The 16,156-nt window shown below is 36.1% G+C and overlaps 1 protein-coding gene across 1 annotated transcript in view; it reads right to left on the bottom strand.

The window, feature by feature from the left end:
* FARSB (phenylalanyl-tRNA synthetase subunit beta) overlaps positions 1-16,156 on the bottom strand; it is a 41,119-nt gene that overhangs the window by 11,058 nt on the left and 13,905 nt on the right. The window contains exons 14-16 of the mRNA XM_075716233.1: positions 14,449-14,541; positions 12,718-12,835; positions 5,844-5,996 (exon numbers count right to left, since the gene is read on the bottom strand). Coding sequence (XP_075572348.1) covers positions 5,844-5,996; positions 12,718-12,835; positions 14,449-14,541 — 364 coding nt within the window. The remainder of the gene's footprint in view (positions 1-5,843; positions 5,997-12,717; positions 12,836-14,448; positions 14,542-16,156) is intronic.

Genomic DNA, 16,156 nt, shown 5'->3' with positions numbered 1-16,156 from the left:
CAGAATTAGGGTAATACATTTAGAAGTACTAAAATAAGTTGGATTTAAAAAAACTGTCCTTACCTCTTAGTGTTGTTAATTCATGAAGCTGACTGGGGTGGGGGTAGGCAACTAAACAGAAATACTGGAGTGGAAGATCAGCAGATCTTCAAAAACAATTTATTTGATAAATGAGTAGTACTAGTTTCACAACAAAAACTGGGAATGTTTTTTGGCTAAAACACTATCCGTATTTAGTGCTGAAGTGAAACTGGTCAAAAATCGGAAAAGCTACTTATAGACAAAAATGAGAGAAATAAATTGCACTGCCCAAAATGTGATAGTGGCTGAAAATTAATCAAGGAAACTGAATAAATTGGGGAAGATTAATGACTGGCAGCAATAAAGATAGCATTACAAAGATTTTTAAGAATACTGGAAACAAACTGTAGGTAGAGTACTTTCATCTGGTTGAACTTTTTATGCGAGACAGAAATGTATAAGGTTTTAATAAATATTTATTTTCATCTGGGGGAAAAAATGGGGTGTTCTTGAATATAATAAGGTGTCTTCCAGTCTACTGAAAAAAATGAAGAATAGGTTTGGTTACATCTACCGGGACCAGGATGTTTCTCAGATGCTAGGAGTCTTAGGCACCAGAATTATGGTGCAATTCTCAAAGCAAATATCCTGCCTGCTGCTGTTAACTTATGTAAAAATACTGGGAATTCTGTAGAACTAGAAAAATGTTAATGTGGTGCCAGTATTCCAAGGTTGGATGATCTAGATTGATCCTGGGTGAGAAAAAAATCATTTGGGAATTGGCAAATGTGAAATTCAGAGGACTTTGAATACAGTCAATTACCAGCTGATATGTTTTTATTGAAAACAGATGTTGTCAAGTAAATCTGATTATAGTCTTTCAAATTACAAGTTTGGTAGATAGACACTTTATAGATGCTATTGCATCCTTGTATCTATTTTTGAATGCCAATTAAATGGATTAAGAATTGACTGATCTCTTCTAGTATGTCACAAACAAGATTTGGAGGCTTCATAGTAAAACTGGCAAATCTCCTTTAGTTATCTATGAGTAAATACACAATTATCGACATGCATGACCAATGCAATGGCTGCCAAAACAGGCAACTGAAGGGCCAGGATTGCCATTAAAAGCAATCAAGCTACAGTTCCTTAAAACAAAACGGGTATTAATAATGCCACGTTCAACACAGGTACTAAACATCTGTGTATATTACAGTCTCCCATTTTAAACTGATCACCAGAGATAGATGCTGGTTCAGTTCTATACATGTAACTCAGAATAAGTCCCAGACTTCCCTCCTCTTGTCTTGTAAATTGAGGTTCACAGTCTAAATCTTCTTTTGAAGTTGTTTGTTGTATAATTATTATTATAAAAGCAAATGTTTACTGATGTTCTTAGTTATGGAGATAACTATTACACCTTTAATTTCACAGCTAAACCTTACTAAATGAGAAGCTATTACTATGATTTACTGTGGAATTAAAATTTTCTACACTTTACCACACCTTTCATTTAATTAAATAAGGGCAGTAAAAAGAAGGGAGTGCAAGTCCTCCTTTTTTTTTTTCCTCTTGAAAGACAACTGTCAATTACTGAAGGAAAACAAGACTTAGTATGCATTTATTAAGTACGCATTTTGTTGAACAAAAATGGGTGGAATTCCCAGCTTTACTAAGCTGTTGATTACCCTAAAAGAATGAATGGCATGAACATTTACTTAAACAAAACAAACAAACAAAAATATACCCCCCAAAAAAACAAAAAGAAAAAAAATCCAGGAGTTAGCTGAAATTCACAAGTATCAATAATGTACAAAAAAAGTAGCTCATGTCACAAGCTCAAGCTATTCAGAGATTGTTTGTTTTCACATGAATGAATGCTATTTCATCAAATATCAATTTTGTCATGTAAGGCAGTGGGGTAGACAGTGAAGCAGTACTGATGCACAGATTTACCATTCACATTTTCTGTGAACCTGTCAAATTGCTTCATTTTCATAAAATATGGATATTATTTTCCTTTTTCAAACAGTTTGTGCCCAATTAACTTCTATTTGCAAAGTACATAGACTCTCGGAAGGTACTGCAAAACCAGGGTTTCTTTCCTTAAATAAGGAACAGTCATTCTAAATGTTATAAAGTGAGCGAGGATAATTATACCTTACACTTCACACCACTCCTTTGAAGACTGCAATATAGAATCCACTGTCAGTATTTACTAAGCCCTTTTCTATTCTTTTTAGCCTAAGTAAGACTTTACTATGGACCCAAATCCCATGATTAACATCACCTCCTGTGATCATGGTCCTGATTTCTGGAAGAAAATAGTCATCTCAGATGGTCTTCTAGAAGCACAAGATGACCAAAATGTTGCAGAAAAGACACCCATTTCTACAGAGATTAAAAGTGGAAATTAAGAATAACTTCCAATGTAATTATCAGAATGCCTCTAGTTTTCAAGTCAAGGGAACTGAAACCAATGAAAGTGAACTCAAAAGTAAATAATTTTATTAAGTAAAATTTCCTGACAATATATGACCAAATTTGTTGGCTCTTTCTACCTGTAGTTTCACTGCTTAAAAAGCTTGATTTTATTTTGTTTACCTCCTAATCATACACATCCATAGTGATCTTTAAATTTTATTAATGGTATGGAACTGGCTAAAATTTCAAGAGTTTTATGCAAAAATTTTTATTATTGAGCACATACAAATTTGAGGATTGATGCAGTAATTTTACTCTTTTCAATCTATGTTTGATTAGGAATGCCTATGCTATAAAACAAATAAAAAAGAAAAATGCTTTTCTAGGCCAGTAATTGTAGGATTCACGAATGTATCAAAAAGTCCATTCTGTGCATTTTAAAACAATGGGTAGCATTTCAGAGTTCTGTCTTTAAAACTTTATAATTTTGTATATTTAGCGGTAATAAGGAGAAAAAAAAAAGGTTCCATTAGTAACTTTAAGAAACTGAAAAGTATTGCGTGCCAAATATATGTTGAAATCCTTGAATTCAGTCACCCAAACCCCTCTCTTCCTTAAGGCTGACTCTAAACAGCTCTTCTCCATTTATTACCTAGCTCAGATTACACCAAAGTGTAGTGCAAAGGCCAGGGGAACATCACAATTTCACCCATATTTTCTAGCATCTGTACTTTTTTCACAGGTGTTGCTATAAAGGCAAAAAGGCTCTGACCTTAAGGTCAAATCACAAGGCACTTAGGTGTTGGTAGAACAGAAGGAGCTTAAATAACCATGATTTGCACATATGGACCAAACAGGACTATAGTACAGGCATTTCTTTTTCCAAAGTTAATTTGGAAGAGAGGCAAATATGTGCCCAGTACATCTCCATCTATTCTTTGTTGCTCATTTAAAACATTTTTTCCCTGTATTGTTTTCCCATAATCACTGGAACTATTTGAATCAGTTACACAAGGAATAAAAATAACTGGACTAAAACCCTACCTTTACACTGTGTTGCTTACTAGTCTCAAGTTGTGGTTAAGATCACACAGAGAAAAAGTGTCTAGGATCTTTCTAAATTGGAGTCATAGGATAAATCCATTTCTCACTGTAGAAATTCTCTATGTAGAAATTCTAATTTGGCACAGGCAATAAAAAAAAAGCGTGCTCCATAAAGATGCATCTAAAAATCCACGTCATGTGTAATGTCCTGATTTAAAACCTCTGCATGGTTCTTCTGAATTATTTCAGTATGCTGCAATCTCTCAAGATGTTACAGGATTTCCCCCCCCTGCCCCCTCATCAATTGACCTCACTCCATCATCTGCTGACATTTTCTCTCTTGCACATGCTTAACTGATGGATTGTGAAGCAAGTTAAAAAAAAAAAAAAAAAACAAAAACCAAAACCAAAAACCTCTAAACAAAATTCCCCAAACTACTTTGACTTCCAACCATCTCTACAGTCAAGGTCTTTTAAATAAGTTGGTGTAGTGATACTGCATTGACTGTGGCACTAGAGTATCAGCCATCTGCACTTTTACCAAGGTTAAATTCCAATGTCAGGAGAACTGCAAGGAATCCACGTGTCATCTCAGGAGAGTTTCTGAATCACTGGTGAAACAGAAAGTAGTAGGCACTTTTTTTCTACAGCCAAAAGCCACAAACCGCTTGTAATATATTGCATATGAAAGGCATAATCCATCCTTTACACTAAATACATTGTTGAGTAATGTCATGGGAATGCAGGGATTTTGAATGGGCATTGCAAATCCCACAGCATCAGGAATATGAAACGGCACTAGTATCTACAAATAACTTCTTCACTGTGTTAGGATTATTCTTTGAGATCTTTTTTGAAGCCACCCATACATCACTGAAATGCTACAGTACAGAATATAAAACACTTGAAATATTTTCATTACTAAAGCAAACTCTTGATATGTCTATTCAAAAACAAGCTACGGAAGAGTTTTGAAAAGGAATTTAACAGTTTGGTTTGACTTCAATGACAGCTGAGTACCCAGTTCCTAGAGGCTCTTCTAATGCCCCCACCCTACCCTTCTTCCAGATAAGAAGATTTGCTATTACCTGTTCTGTGCCTGGTAGAATCGGAACAAAAAGTGCAATTGTTTAAATGTTTCTCTAGTCAACCTGGGAATCCTATTAACAATATTCTAATAAACCCTTTGAAAGTCTGCCTAAGTAATACTGAGCAAAATAGTACTTTGTGTTTTTTAAAAAAAAAAAAAAAAAAGGAGGGGGGAGGATCAATATGACACAAATGTGCATTAAAGTGATAGGAGACCAGCTGAAGTGTTATGTTTGGCATCTTGGCAGTGCACTGCAAAACAGGGAGACATCTAACAATTTTTCATTAAAGTTCTATGAATAGGCAAGTTTGGCCAGACTGTCAGGGACTCTCTGTCAGTGCCACTTGTTCCAGTAAGTGCAGAATGGAGGCACTTCTTCAAGCTGAGTCAATCTGAGTCAGTGTCTTATATCTCTGAACACCAATGCATGATGTATAAGTAGAATCATAGCCGCTATCCCTGCAGTCTTGCTTTTCTATACTGTATTTACTGCGCTGTTATTTTAGGTAGCAGAATAGATCAGTTGCTGATGCTTGCTCTCTTGCATCAACCTACCCTCTCTCAATAAGGTAAAGGGGTCAGCCTGCTTGCTTTCTCTCTTACATGCATATGCACATACACAGAGGAGATTCTGCACTTAAGGATGTTATTTTTAATTCATGGGCAGTTCACCTTGTATGGAGAAGGAAGAGGGCTGTTACACAAATATTTGTCTAAGCAGCAGGCGCAGGCTCAGTCTCAAAGACAGCAGGTCTTTGAATAAAATATGAGGCATATATCTTCATATGAATATATAAATAAATGATACATATGAATAGAAGCTATAGATAAAGTTATAAACTAAAAGATCAGGTGTAAGAATTTGTCTTTTCCAGGTACCATTAGACAAAGAGAATGCAGTGGATACCTGGCATATTCATCAATTCAGTGAATTCCTACCTACCCTTGCAATCAGCAGATTAATTAATTGTAAACAGTCCATGAAGTTCATGGCATACGCTTTACTATGTCTCCTTAAGAAGCTGTCAACTCGCAATTTGTATAAAACTACTCAAGACAGCTCACAGAAAGACAGCAATGCCATTTTACAATCAGTGAACGCAGTTAATGCCTTTTCACTTATACTGCAGTATGACTGTATATATTATAATATTAATTCTTAATGCCTACTGCTGAGAACCAAAAATTCACCTCAGATTGTAGGAGAATATCTGAGCTCCAGAACAACCTCTGCTGTACACTGCAGCTCTGTCTTCCTTACCTTCAGTTGCCTTGATTGTGTATCCATTCTCTTCATTTAGTGGCACTTCCAGAAGCTGCATGACCCTGTCCAGCAAACCGTGGATAATCTCAAACCCTGGGCTCTTGTTGTAATAAACTGCACAGAAATGCCTGTAGTTTCTTGCACCTACATCTGAAGAAGAAGGAAACGATTATGTTATCTGGGAAATTTTATCACACTTTTAACCTTGCCTCTTGCATCAGTTTTTTTCTGCTGCACTGTGAAGCACTTGTGACTGAAAGAAGAAATGAGTATGTAAAATGGCTTCTCTGACACACTTGTCATATAATCTGAGGAAATAATGGGATTTCTGTAAGTCACTGGAGTCTCACAGTCAGAACTGTAACAAAAGATTTCAAGTATCCTATGCCTTGAGCAGGAAATAGGCTTTTTAAGTACTAGTATCTTCTACACAGTTACAGGCACCAAGCATATAGTTAAGTGTTAAAGAAATTAAAAACAGACTAGCCAAAATGTAAATACTCAGTAAGCATCAGGAAACTTGTAATGGTGGTGGGAAAGCTAAATATTTATAGAACTCAGCTGCAGGATAACTACCAGTACAAAACAACTAGCCCACAACTTGAAATGAGTAATGATGTTAGCATGGTGATCTGTGGAAAGACTTAAATTCACACAGGTTTCCAAATCACAACTGATGCTTTTCATGATCATCCTGGACATCCCCAAAACCAAGTGACTATGAAAAACCTGCTGTATCTCACAACTTCAAGACATGAGCGTCTCCCACTTTGGACAGTTCCTTAAGTCAAAACCCTGCCTTCTCCCTGCTGTAAGTTTTGTTACATTATTGATTTCATCAAAATATGTTTTTCTTTTTTAAACTTTCAAAATGAGTACATAGTAATATGTTGTTATACTTGTACCTTTAGGCTACACCATTGCAATATACACTCTCTAGACTACTGTGGCCTACTTCGAAGCTTTACTCATTCTGGATTTCAATATTTCTGCTTTTTGAGAGGAATGATCTAGGAAGAGTAACACATCTATTGTCACAGCTGCCAATTAGTAGCAGTGAAATTCAAAATACTGATTAACGTAGTGAACTTGTTTATTGCCCCGAGGTCTTTACCTTCTCAAGGTTCACAAGGCAAGTATGTGTTCAGCAAAGCTGGCATATACAAGGGCAAAGTTTGCTGGAGCCAGGGAAGGACTCTATGTGACTGTCCTCTTCTTCTGGACGTTCATATGCTTTGAAAGCATCTTAAGCATATAAACTATGTTAAAGTTTGGACCAGACCTGCACTTCTGAAGGCAGTCTCCCTATCATCGCCACTTACCATGCTTCTGTTCACACTGTAAAGCAACCCTGCAGCATATAAACCAGAGTCCTTTCAGTTGCAATTCAAGTCATGACAGGTGTTCCAGAAGGGCATCGAAATAGTTTCAACCACTCAAGGGCATTCAGCACACGTGATCAGACTAGAGCCAGTCAAGAGGACCAATTACGTGCATGTAGCATGGACTGTGAATCATCAGGTGATCCCCTTCTGTATTGCACTGCTTTGTAATATTGACATATACTGCAGTAAGTTAAAGCCAGATTTTCATGCATAGTTTTCTTCCCTTTCTAGAGAGTCCTCTGGCATCTGTGATGTCCCAGTTGCTCATGTCTACATGGACATTCTCATATTTATCTCTTCCACTTAATGATGATTAGATATGGGGAAGAAACCATATTTACTGACGGCAAATGAATTACCTTCCAAAAAAAAAAGGAAATCCTTCAGATCTGTTAGTACTTGTAATCTTTGAGGGAAGGAGGGAATAAGAACTTCAGTAGTGAAGGAATTAAGAATGAAGGATTAAAAAGAACAACTCTCCCTGGTCTGCAAGTTAAGGTAGGGCAGCACCATGTGACATAAGGTTGCATGTGTAGGGCTTTTGTTTCTTTCCCAGAAATTACCCAAAAGAAATGTACATGAAATCAGCATATGCCAGGGTGAATTGGTTTTTATAGAGTCTAATTGTGTGCACAGTGGGCATCTGTCAGAACCTCTGGTCATGAAACATCTTAGCTGGGCTTAGTATTCCCAAAAGAAAGGCACTGCACTGCATGCTGCTCAGAGAAAGAGTCTGGTTAAAGATCCTTATACAGTTAGTGACTTCATGGGAGTTACAGCTGCACCTACAGTCTGAATTGTACTTCCATGTAGTTCTGGATGTAAGTACCAGAACTGAGCACCTCAGACCTCAAGAGATGGTTCTTTTCTACAGGCATCAATTGTTCACTGCTGCGTTCAATACAAGAAATAGGGGACATCACAATAAACAGGAGCCAAGCTCAAAACAAGGAGAGGAGTGGATTCTACAGGCAGCCTAGGGTTAAGCAGTGAAACTTCTTCCCCATGGGATTTAGTGGATGCTGGAAGTTTACATGGCTCTGAGGAGGCAGGGGAAGATCATAGGAGATAAATTGCTTTGTTACTAGAGTCAAAGAACCATGTTTGAGTTGGGAAGTCTCTGAGCTACTTGTAGTCAGAGAACAGGGGAGCACTCCAGAAATATTATATATGGTTACTTGCTCTCATGCTTTTCTGTTGACAACCACTTTTAGCCAGTGTTATGGGCATGTTATTAGGCTAAATGAGCCTTTGGTCTGACCCACCATAGCCAACCTTCGTGCTTGATGTACAGTGACATTAAATACAAGCAGAAACTCTAGTGCTCATTGGGTGTTCCCTGAACAGTTAGTATCTACCACATAAGAAATTAGACTTTTTTTTTTTTAATTACATTTATGTCTTGCTTATTTGGTCCAACTAACCATTTAGTAACAAAAAAATCTATCAAAAACTAAACAGGAAAAGATTTACCAAGTGGCTAGAAATACAAGGATTAAAAAGGACTGCAAAATACAGAAGCAGGAGCCTACACAAAGGACGAATGCACAGCCTTTTTGAGCCAAAAGTCATTCAAAACTTCTAGAGCAGCAATGTGGCAATACAGCTGCAAGTTTTCTCAACAGTCACTGAAAGCTGAACTTACTGTGGGAGTAAGTCTGTATTTTGTCATTCAGGAACTTTTTCCTGTCATTACAATAATTTGCAGTATTAAATAATGCTGGAGAACCCAATCCTGAAGTTAAAATGGCAACACAGAGAAGTAAAGGCTACAGAGAAAATACCAATAAATGCAATATCTGATTTCTGGTCTGAGTACTTTGGCTGTTCAGTCCCATAATTACGTACCTCTGTTTCCTAGCTCTTCTAAGGTACCAATTAGAGATACACAGTCATGAATGGTGGATAATCTATTTTCGTGTTGTGCTGAGCACTGGAAAAGAAGAAAATGTTTTCCCTTTCCCCAAGTTTTTATTTGTTCCTAAAACAGTGTGTTCTTTGGGCTAGATGTTCAGTAGAATGATTTTCTTTTTTTGTGATTCATTATGCTGGCAGAATTTGTGACAACTATCTGAATTTAATTTCATTATTATTCAGATAGTCAATGGAGTCTTCATATCACTATTCTTAACTAACACATCAGAAATAAACACACGAATTTTTATACCTCATGTTTTCAAGCCAATTGTAAAAATCCTTGGTAAAGGAAAGGATACATTTTCAAGCATTTCAAAAAACGGTGTTATAAAACTTATGCCTTTACAGTTATATTGCAACACAAGAAGTTCATTCACAACAGGCAATGGAAGAAAAAAAAGAAAGTATTAGGAACTGTATGCAAAAGCTGGCGGATGTTAGAAATGCTTTGGTTCTTTATAACTCACTTAAGAGATCTCTTGTGTCATGCCATGAAACAATTCTATTTTTTTAAATGAGCCTGCCAAGTATGTCAACCTAAATTATACATATATATATTTCTGAGACTTCAAAGCACTTCCTAGGGATGCTGCTGAAAAACAATCCAAAGGATGGGCAGCTGGTTAGGAGTATGTGAGCCAAAAGAGTGCAGAGGAAGATAAAGCAGTGTTGTAAGCCTGCTCCCTTCCAAATTAGAGATGCTTCAGAAAAATGACTGCATGATCTGAAAGGGGGCACCTGCTCATTTAAACTTGTCTCAGCCTCACAAAAATCCCAAACTATTTTCTGCATATAACTAACATTTCTAGGCAGTTTGGAAAAATGCTTCAAAATATGGCAGCTGCTGTAATCACAAATGATGTAAATTATGCTAAATGTGTGCTACCTAAGCTTGCCAGATTCTCCAAGATCACTGGTCAGAGGTGATTTTCTAATGGATTAATTTCTTCTGTTGCAGTAAGGGAGAGAAGGAGTATTCTCTGTTAGGACTTGTGGTGTAAAGTGATGATTTATATGCTGAACTAGTGTAACTATCTTACCAGAAGTGACTATCTAGTGTTACAAGCTCACCACACAAATGCTGTGTAACATATTCAAAATCAGCATATTTCCTCTTGCCTTGAGAAGAAACATTTCTGCTCAGATTTGGTTCCATTTAGTTATATTAAATCTGGCACACGTTTTGCTAATTTAGTATGTCAAACCTTTTTGCCAGATATGTCTGAAGAGAAATATGTTCAGTTCACCTTGGTAAGCATGGGTTCTGTGTAAGAAGGTATTTTATTAAAAACCAGTGTGTTTAAAAGAGCTAGGTTCGTTCACACATGAATGACTACAAGATGTCATTTCAAATATAGTTAATGTCAGTATTCTTTTGACCCATACTTTTTAAATTATTAATTGGAAATTCTGCATGCCAAAATCATGAAATAATAAAATTAAATTAGTCAGTCTGATGACATAAGCCTTCTGCAGGAAATCTCATTCCATATGTGAGAGGACAACTCCACATTTTTCAGTGTTTGCAGAATTACCAGTTATTTCCTTCTCCCCTCCCCTTTCAAACTGTTTGTTAGGCAAGTTTAATTTTGGCAGTAAATTTGGGGAAGACAGTAGTTATTCTAAACACAACATTAAAAACAATTTCAGGTACTGTTCACAGTCTGCAAGTGCTCAACCCGTGAGAGGGCTGCCCAAGAGCATAGGGTACAAAGCTGCTGCCTCAGAAGTCTCTTTCATCTGTTGCAGTGATTCCCATCAAAATGAAGTACACAACAAAAATCTGCCTTTATAAAACTGTTAAGCAGCCATCCACATAAATGAAAGCTTTCAAGAACTACAACTACCACACATGAAATAAAAGTAATCAATTTAACTTGCAAGTTTTATAAATCCAGAATATTTTATAAATTTTATAAAGCCTTATTGCAAGATAAATAGCCCCCCTCTTGGTTCTGAAGAATGCTGATGCTATTCTGCCATCTGTACCATGTTTTTTGCATTTTAGCTAACTCCACGCCCAACAAGGAATGAGCTGCACCACCAAACTGTCTGTATTTAATAAAAAAAAAGTCTACGTGGTTTGCTAAAACTGCTTATTTTGCTTGGCAAGGCTTTTTTTTTCTTTTTTAAAAATAAAGTAATCTACAAATTAAATTCATCACCAAAGCAATTTACTTGCCATTTTGTTTATGCCTTATATAAACCTTTGTTTTGCAGATCCCAGATACCTTAAACACAACCACTAAAATCTGAAACCAGATAATGAAACAACAGAACCATTTCTGCTGCTGAATTTAAAGTAATGTCAGCCTTTTTCACCGAGGCAAAACTTCAGAGTTGTAGCACAGTGTACCAGCACTTTCTCCCAAAAGTTGTAGCTTGTGCACTCCTTTTCCCAATACACCATGTAGAAAGAAATGAATCAGTAAATTTTAGACAAATTTTTAACATTTAAAAAAAACATTTTTACAGTTCATTTTACTTGGATACATTTTTCCAGATTAAAAAAAAAAAAAATCTGAAATTTTGATCCTATACAGTCAAATCAGTGCAAAGAGGACCCATCACACAGGAAGGACTTTACTGAACCTTTTGAACTAGCTGCTTTGGCTGTTTCACGTAAAACAATTAAGGTTATAGAACAATTCAAAGGCAGACACGCTTTTTTAGCATAGCTGGATGAAGTGGAAAGATAAGAAAAATCTTTTTGTAGATGAGAGGCAAAATTTTATACTGTTGAGCTTTTTATTTATTTATACATTTTTATACACAGACTTGATCCATTCTTTACCCTGTATCTGTGCTACAAATCTAATTCTTCATATTGGTTGTCAGTTTTCCAGAAGATAATTTTGGAAAACAAATACAATCAATCCTGTTTAAAGAGGATGGAAAGATGGAAAAGGGATTCATGCTGAGACACACTGACCCCAATATTTTCTTCTGACTTACATACAGCTCTCCAGAATAGAATCAGTCTGCAAGTACAACCTGCTGTTCCCGGGCTTGAGACATGCTGCTTTTCAGCTGGCACAGCACTGCACATTTTTGAGAGTGCAGCAGTTTAAACAGGTTCTAGTACTGTAATAGCAGCATGCCTTCGATATTTACTACTTTCCAAGGTTTGTGCCACTTGAAAACATTACCAGCAGGGAGTTTTTCTCCTGAGTTACAGCCCTGACAAGCATGCAAAGGAGCACTAGATTAAGAGCAAGTAAGAATGGGTGCATCAACATAAGCAATTTAGAGCCTGTTCTTTTTTGGTCCAACATGGTCTTGCATTTATCCTTGGAGTTTTGCAGTATTCTTGACAGATTTTAATGGATATTTTGATGCCTAAAAATATTTACAAGGTGCCCATTTGCACTTCCGAGAATCTTAGCTCTAGCAGCTCTAAAATCTAGTCTGTTATGCCAATCTCTTAACTTTTGCACATAAATTAAAAAACAGAATGTAGTATGTAGTGATTCTTACATTACTAAAGAAATACAGATTTACTTACTATTACTATTTAGCATGTAAACATATATTTCCATTATCAAAGATTTTGAGGAACCTTCTCTTACCTGTATTAGGATCTTTTACTACAATGTCAGAAATCTCAAAGAGTTTGAGAGGCAAGGGCATCTTTCGGTTAGCCGCAATAGTTTTCAGCAGCCCAGGAATGAGGGTTGTACGTGCCACCTGCAGGACAAACATGATTGCTGCAAGTGAAATACCTTCCAAAATAGCTGATACTGGATTTCTTAATGTTTTGTTTTGCTCACTTGTAACAAGAGTTTAAAAGTAGTCAGGTACAAATACTGCACTAATCTCTTGTGTTTGAGCATCTTTGTTTTAGAATTATTAAACCTGAAAATGTACATTCTCTGCACGTTCTTTATACTGCATTTTCTGAAAGAGCATTATTTGTGAGCTTAAGAATAGGTGTCATTTCACAGATGCTTGAGCTGCAGCGCAGGGTAGAAAAACAAACAATACAGAAAGAAGCGCAAAAAAATTCACATAAATTTAATCTCACTTATGCAAAAGGTAAATACTAAGTGTTATTTTGGAAATATTAAGTGCTATCTGAAATATTATCTTGATACCTCCTGATATCCATCAATGATATAGGCAGAACCTAAGTAACAGAAATGGATATATTCAGATTGCAGTTGTGCATAACCTGAAATACACAGAAAATGTATGCAAAGAACCAAGGCAGGAGGCAATCATATTAGTGTTCTTACAGATACAATCACACATATTTCCTGTGTTCTCCATTCAAATACTTCCTTAGAAGTGCACCATTCCCCCCCCAAAAAAAGTTGTAACCATCACGCCAAATGATATATTTGAACAGGTGATAATAGTCTAAACAGGTTACAGCAGTGTCTTGTATGACTGCTTATTTGTGGTACCAAATAGAACAGAAAATACGTGAAGGTACCCAAAAATTCTGTTCCTGAATCTCAGAGCAGCAGAAGACTGTTTTTAGTATTAGAGATAAGATCTAGAAAGGTATTTTAGACACTCAAGAGAAATCAGACTTTCTGAAGAAGATCTTGAGGGAAAAACCCCACAAATCACAAAACATAATACCCACAGACTGCTGAAACTTTTCTAAACCTTTCTAAAGTGTTCACCTTTGTATTTCTTAGGTTAGAAACAAAAAAAGCCTCTAAATTTATCTTCCCTGTAAACTAAAGAAAGCATCTTTTTAAAAAAAAAACTCTCTAAAAGAAATAAAAAAACTGTGGGTACACCTTTAGGTATTTTCAGAATTGTTGAGAATATTGTACTTGAGCTCTCACTCACTGCTCTAGCAAAGATCAAATGATCTAGAAATGGAGATTAAAATACTTAGAGCAATACAGAATTTTTTAAAAAAAGTAATAATGGTTACTAATTTTTAAAAAAAAAAATTTCCTATCCAGAGCTCAGGAAGTTTAGAGATTGCCAGGTCTAGTAGTTCCATTATTTTGAATGGCTTTTCTAAATGTGGGAGTTGATCAATCATCTGGGATTTTCTGTAATAAGACAGCTCAATTTTGCCACTGCTGTCATACACAGCATGGTGTTTTACTTTATTGAAAAGCTAATAGTATTTCACACCGAGTAAGGTATTTCTCAGTGAAGAAGTAACAGAAAATGACCACTAGCAAATTTAGCACATAAATATACACATCCTCATTAATGCAGGAAAAGTAGCTCTATAGTTTATAAATTCTATTTCCTGTTGGTTCCTTTCTTTCTTCCTTAAATACAGAATCTGTGACAACATTGCTCTCAGAATTTGACCTGAATTACCTCACCTGAAATTCTGCAGTTTTGGGGTTTGCTATGCGCACTGCTTTTGTTGCAGAGATATCCATGCCAAGTTTATCTGCAATGTCTTCTTGAGAACACTGAGAGGAAGAGACAAAAAAACACCAAGGTCAAGTAGTTAAAATAGACAGTAAGCCAATGATGAAATTTGATATCAAGAATGAACAATGCAATTGTAGCAGTTGCTCTGAGGCCCCATAATATACACTCTCATGTGCAACACTCACTCATAATAAAAATTAAGCCCCAGTCTTAAGACTAAGCAGGCAAACTGGTTTATCTACAAATGTTAATTACTAACCAAAATAAAGCTTGTTTTCAAAAAAAAAAAAAAAAGACAAGCGTCTAGTTAGGCTTCTGTCATGGATTTGCTGTCATCTGTTTTAAAAAACAGAGGCTCAGATTCTGCCCCCTGACTCGTAGTTGGTAAAGTATTTTATTTTGAAAATAGCACTTGTAAAGGGAATGGTACCCAAGCTTTCTCACAGAGAAAACAATCCTTTGGGGCTACTTACAGAAAGTAAAGTACTGTCTACGAAAAAAAGGAATCATATGGCCAAGCCTTCAATTTTCATAGCTGCACAGGATTCTCGTAGTTCATTGTTGTTGTTTTCATTTTTTTGAGTTGGAGTATTTTTAAAGCCCTTATTCTCAAGGTGTATTTTTAAGCTGGTCAGTAAAGCAATACATATGCACTTCATCAGGCTCAGATGATGTCTGTGCACATACACCAACAGATGCTACTGATAAGATCCACCCTACAGATTTCCAGAATTTATAGCTTTATTAATGTATTAAAGAAACCAATAGCAGACTAGGCATGTAATTGAGGATTTGCTAGTATACTGCAGTCTCCCAGAAGTGTTCCCTTTGCACTGGCAGCACTCTGAAAAGTGTGTTGATAGACCAAATGTGAGAAAAATGAGCAGATGATACCATCTGAAAAAGTGGATTATTGAATACAAAAAAATAAAATCGTAAATGAATGCTGACCTTAGGAGGAGAAAACTGTGTTAAACAGTTTTCAGATGCGTATCTAAACTACAGTATGTTACTGTGATTTAACTAAATGCATTTTGGCTAAATTGGAGCTCCTCACAGAAAGCAATGCTATTGTGTACAAGTATAATTTGGGGCTCAAGCCGAGAAACAGATTGTATGCACAAATACATAAGCAGTGTTTGTCATATAACAATGGGCTACAGAACGTTGTAGCATGAATTATATTTGTCATAGTCATAGGCCTCACACTGGTGTTTTAATAAAGTGTTGGTGAAACAGCAGACTGTGGGTTTCATCATGCCACAGCAGAAATACAAATATGTAATGTGATAACATGATAAACTGCGTGATCTCACAGAATTCTGCTGTTGCAGTTCATAAAGGTCCTCAGTTGTAGTAATGTAATACATTCGATGTTTTTAACCATATTACCTACTCAGTGCTGGAAAATGGAATGATATTTATTAATGAATAAGGAAAATCTATAAAAGCTTGACCATGTTACACATATTATTTCCCCAACATGGTACTACCACAGATAGTCTGAATATCTTTGTCAAATACTAGCACTGCAGGAAGTAATACTAGTAATACTAGTCCTAGTTACTTAAATGAGATAATAACAAAATAGTAAAAGTGGAATATATTTTTCAGACTTTAGTCCAAATTTTGCTTTTGAAGCTCCATGAAATC

Source organism: Pelecanus crispus, chromosome 9 (genome assembly GCF_030463565.1).
Source record: "Pelecanus crispus isolate bPelCri1 chromosome 9, bPelCri1.pri, whole genome shotgun sequence".
NCBI lineage: Eukaryota > Metazoa > Chordata > Aves > Pelecaniformes > Pelecanidae > Pelecanus > Pelecanus crispus.
This window is presented reverse-complemented; position numbering and strand designations above follow the sequence as displayed.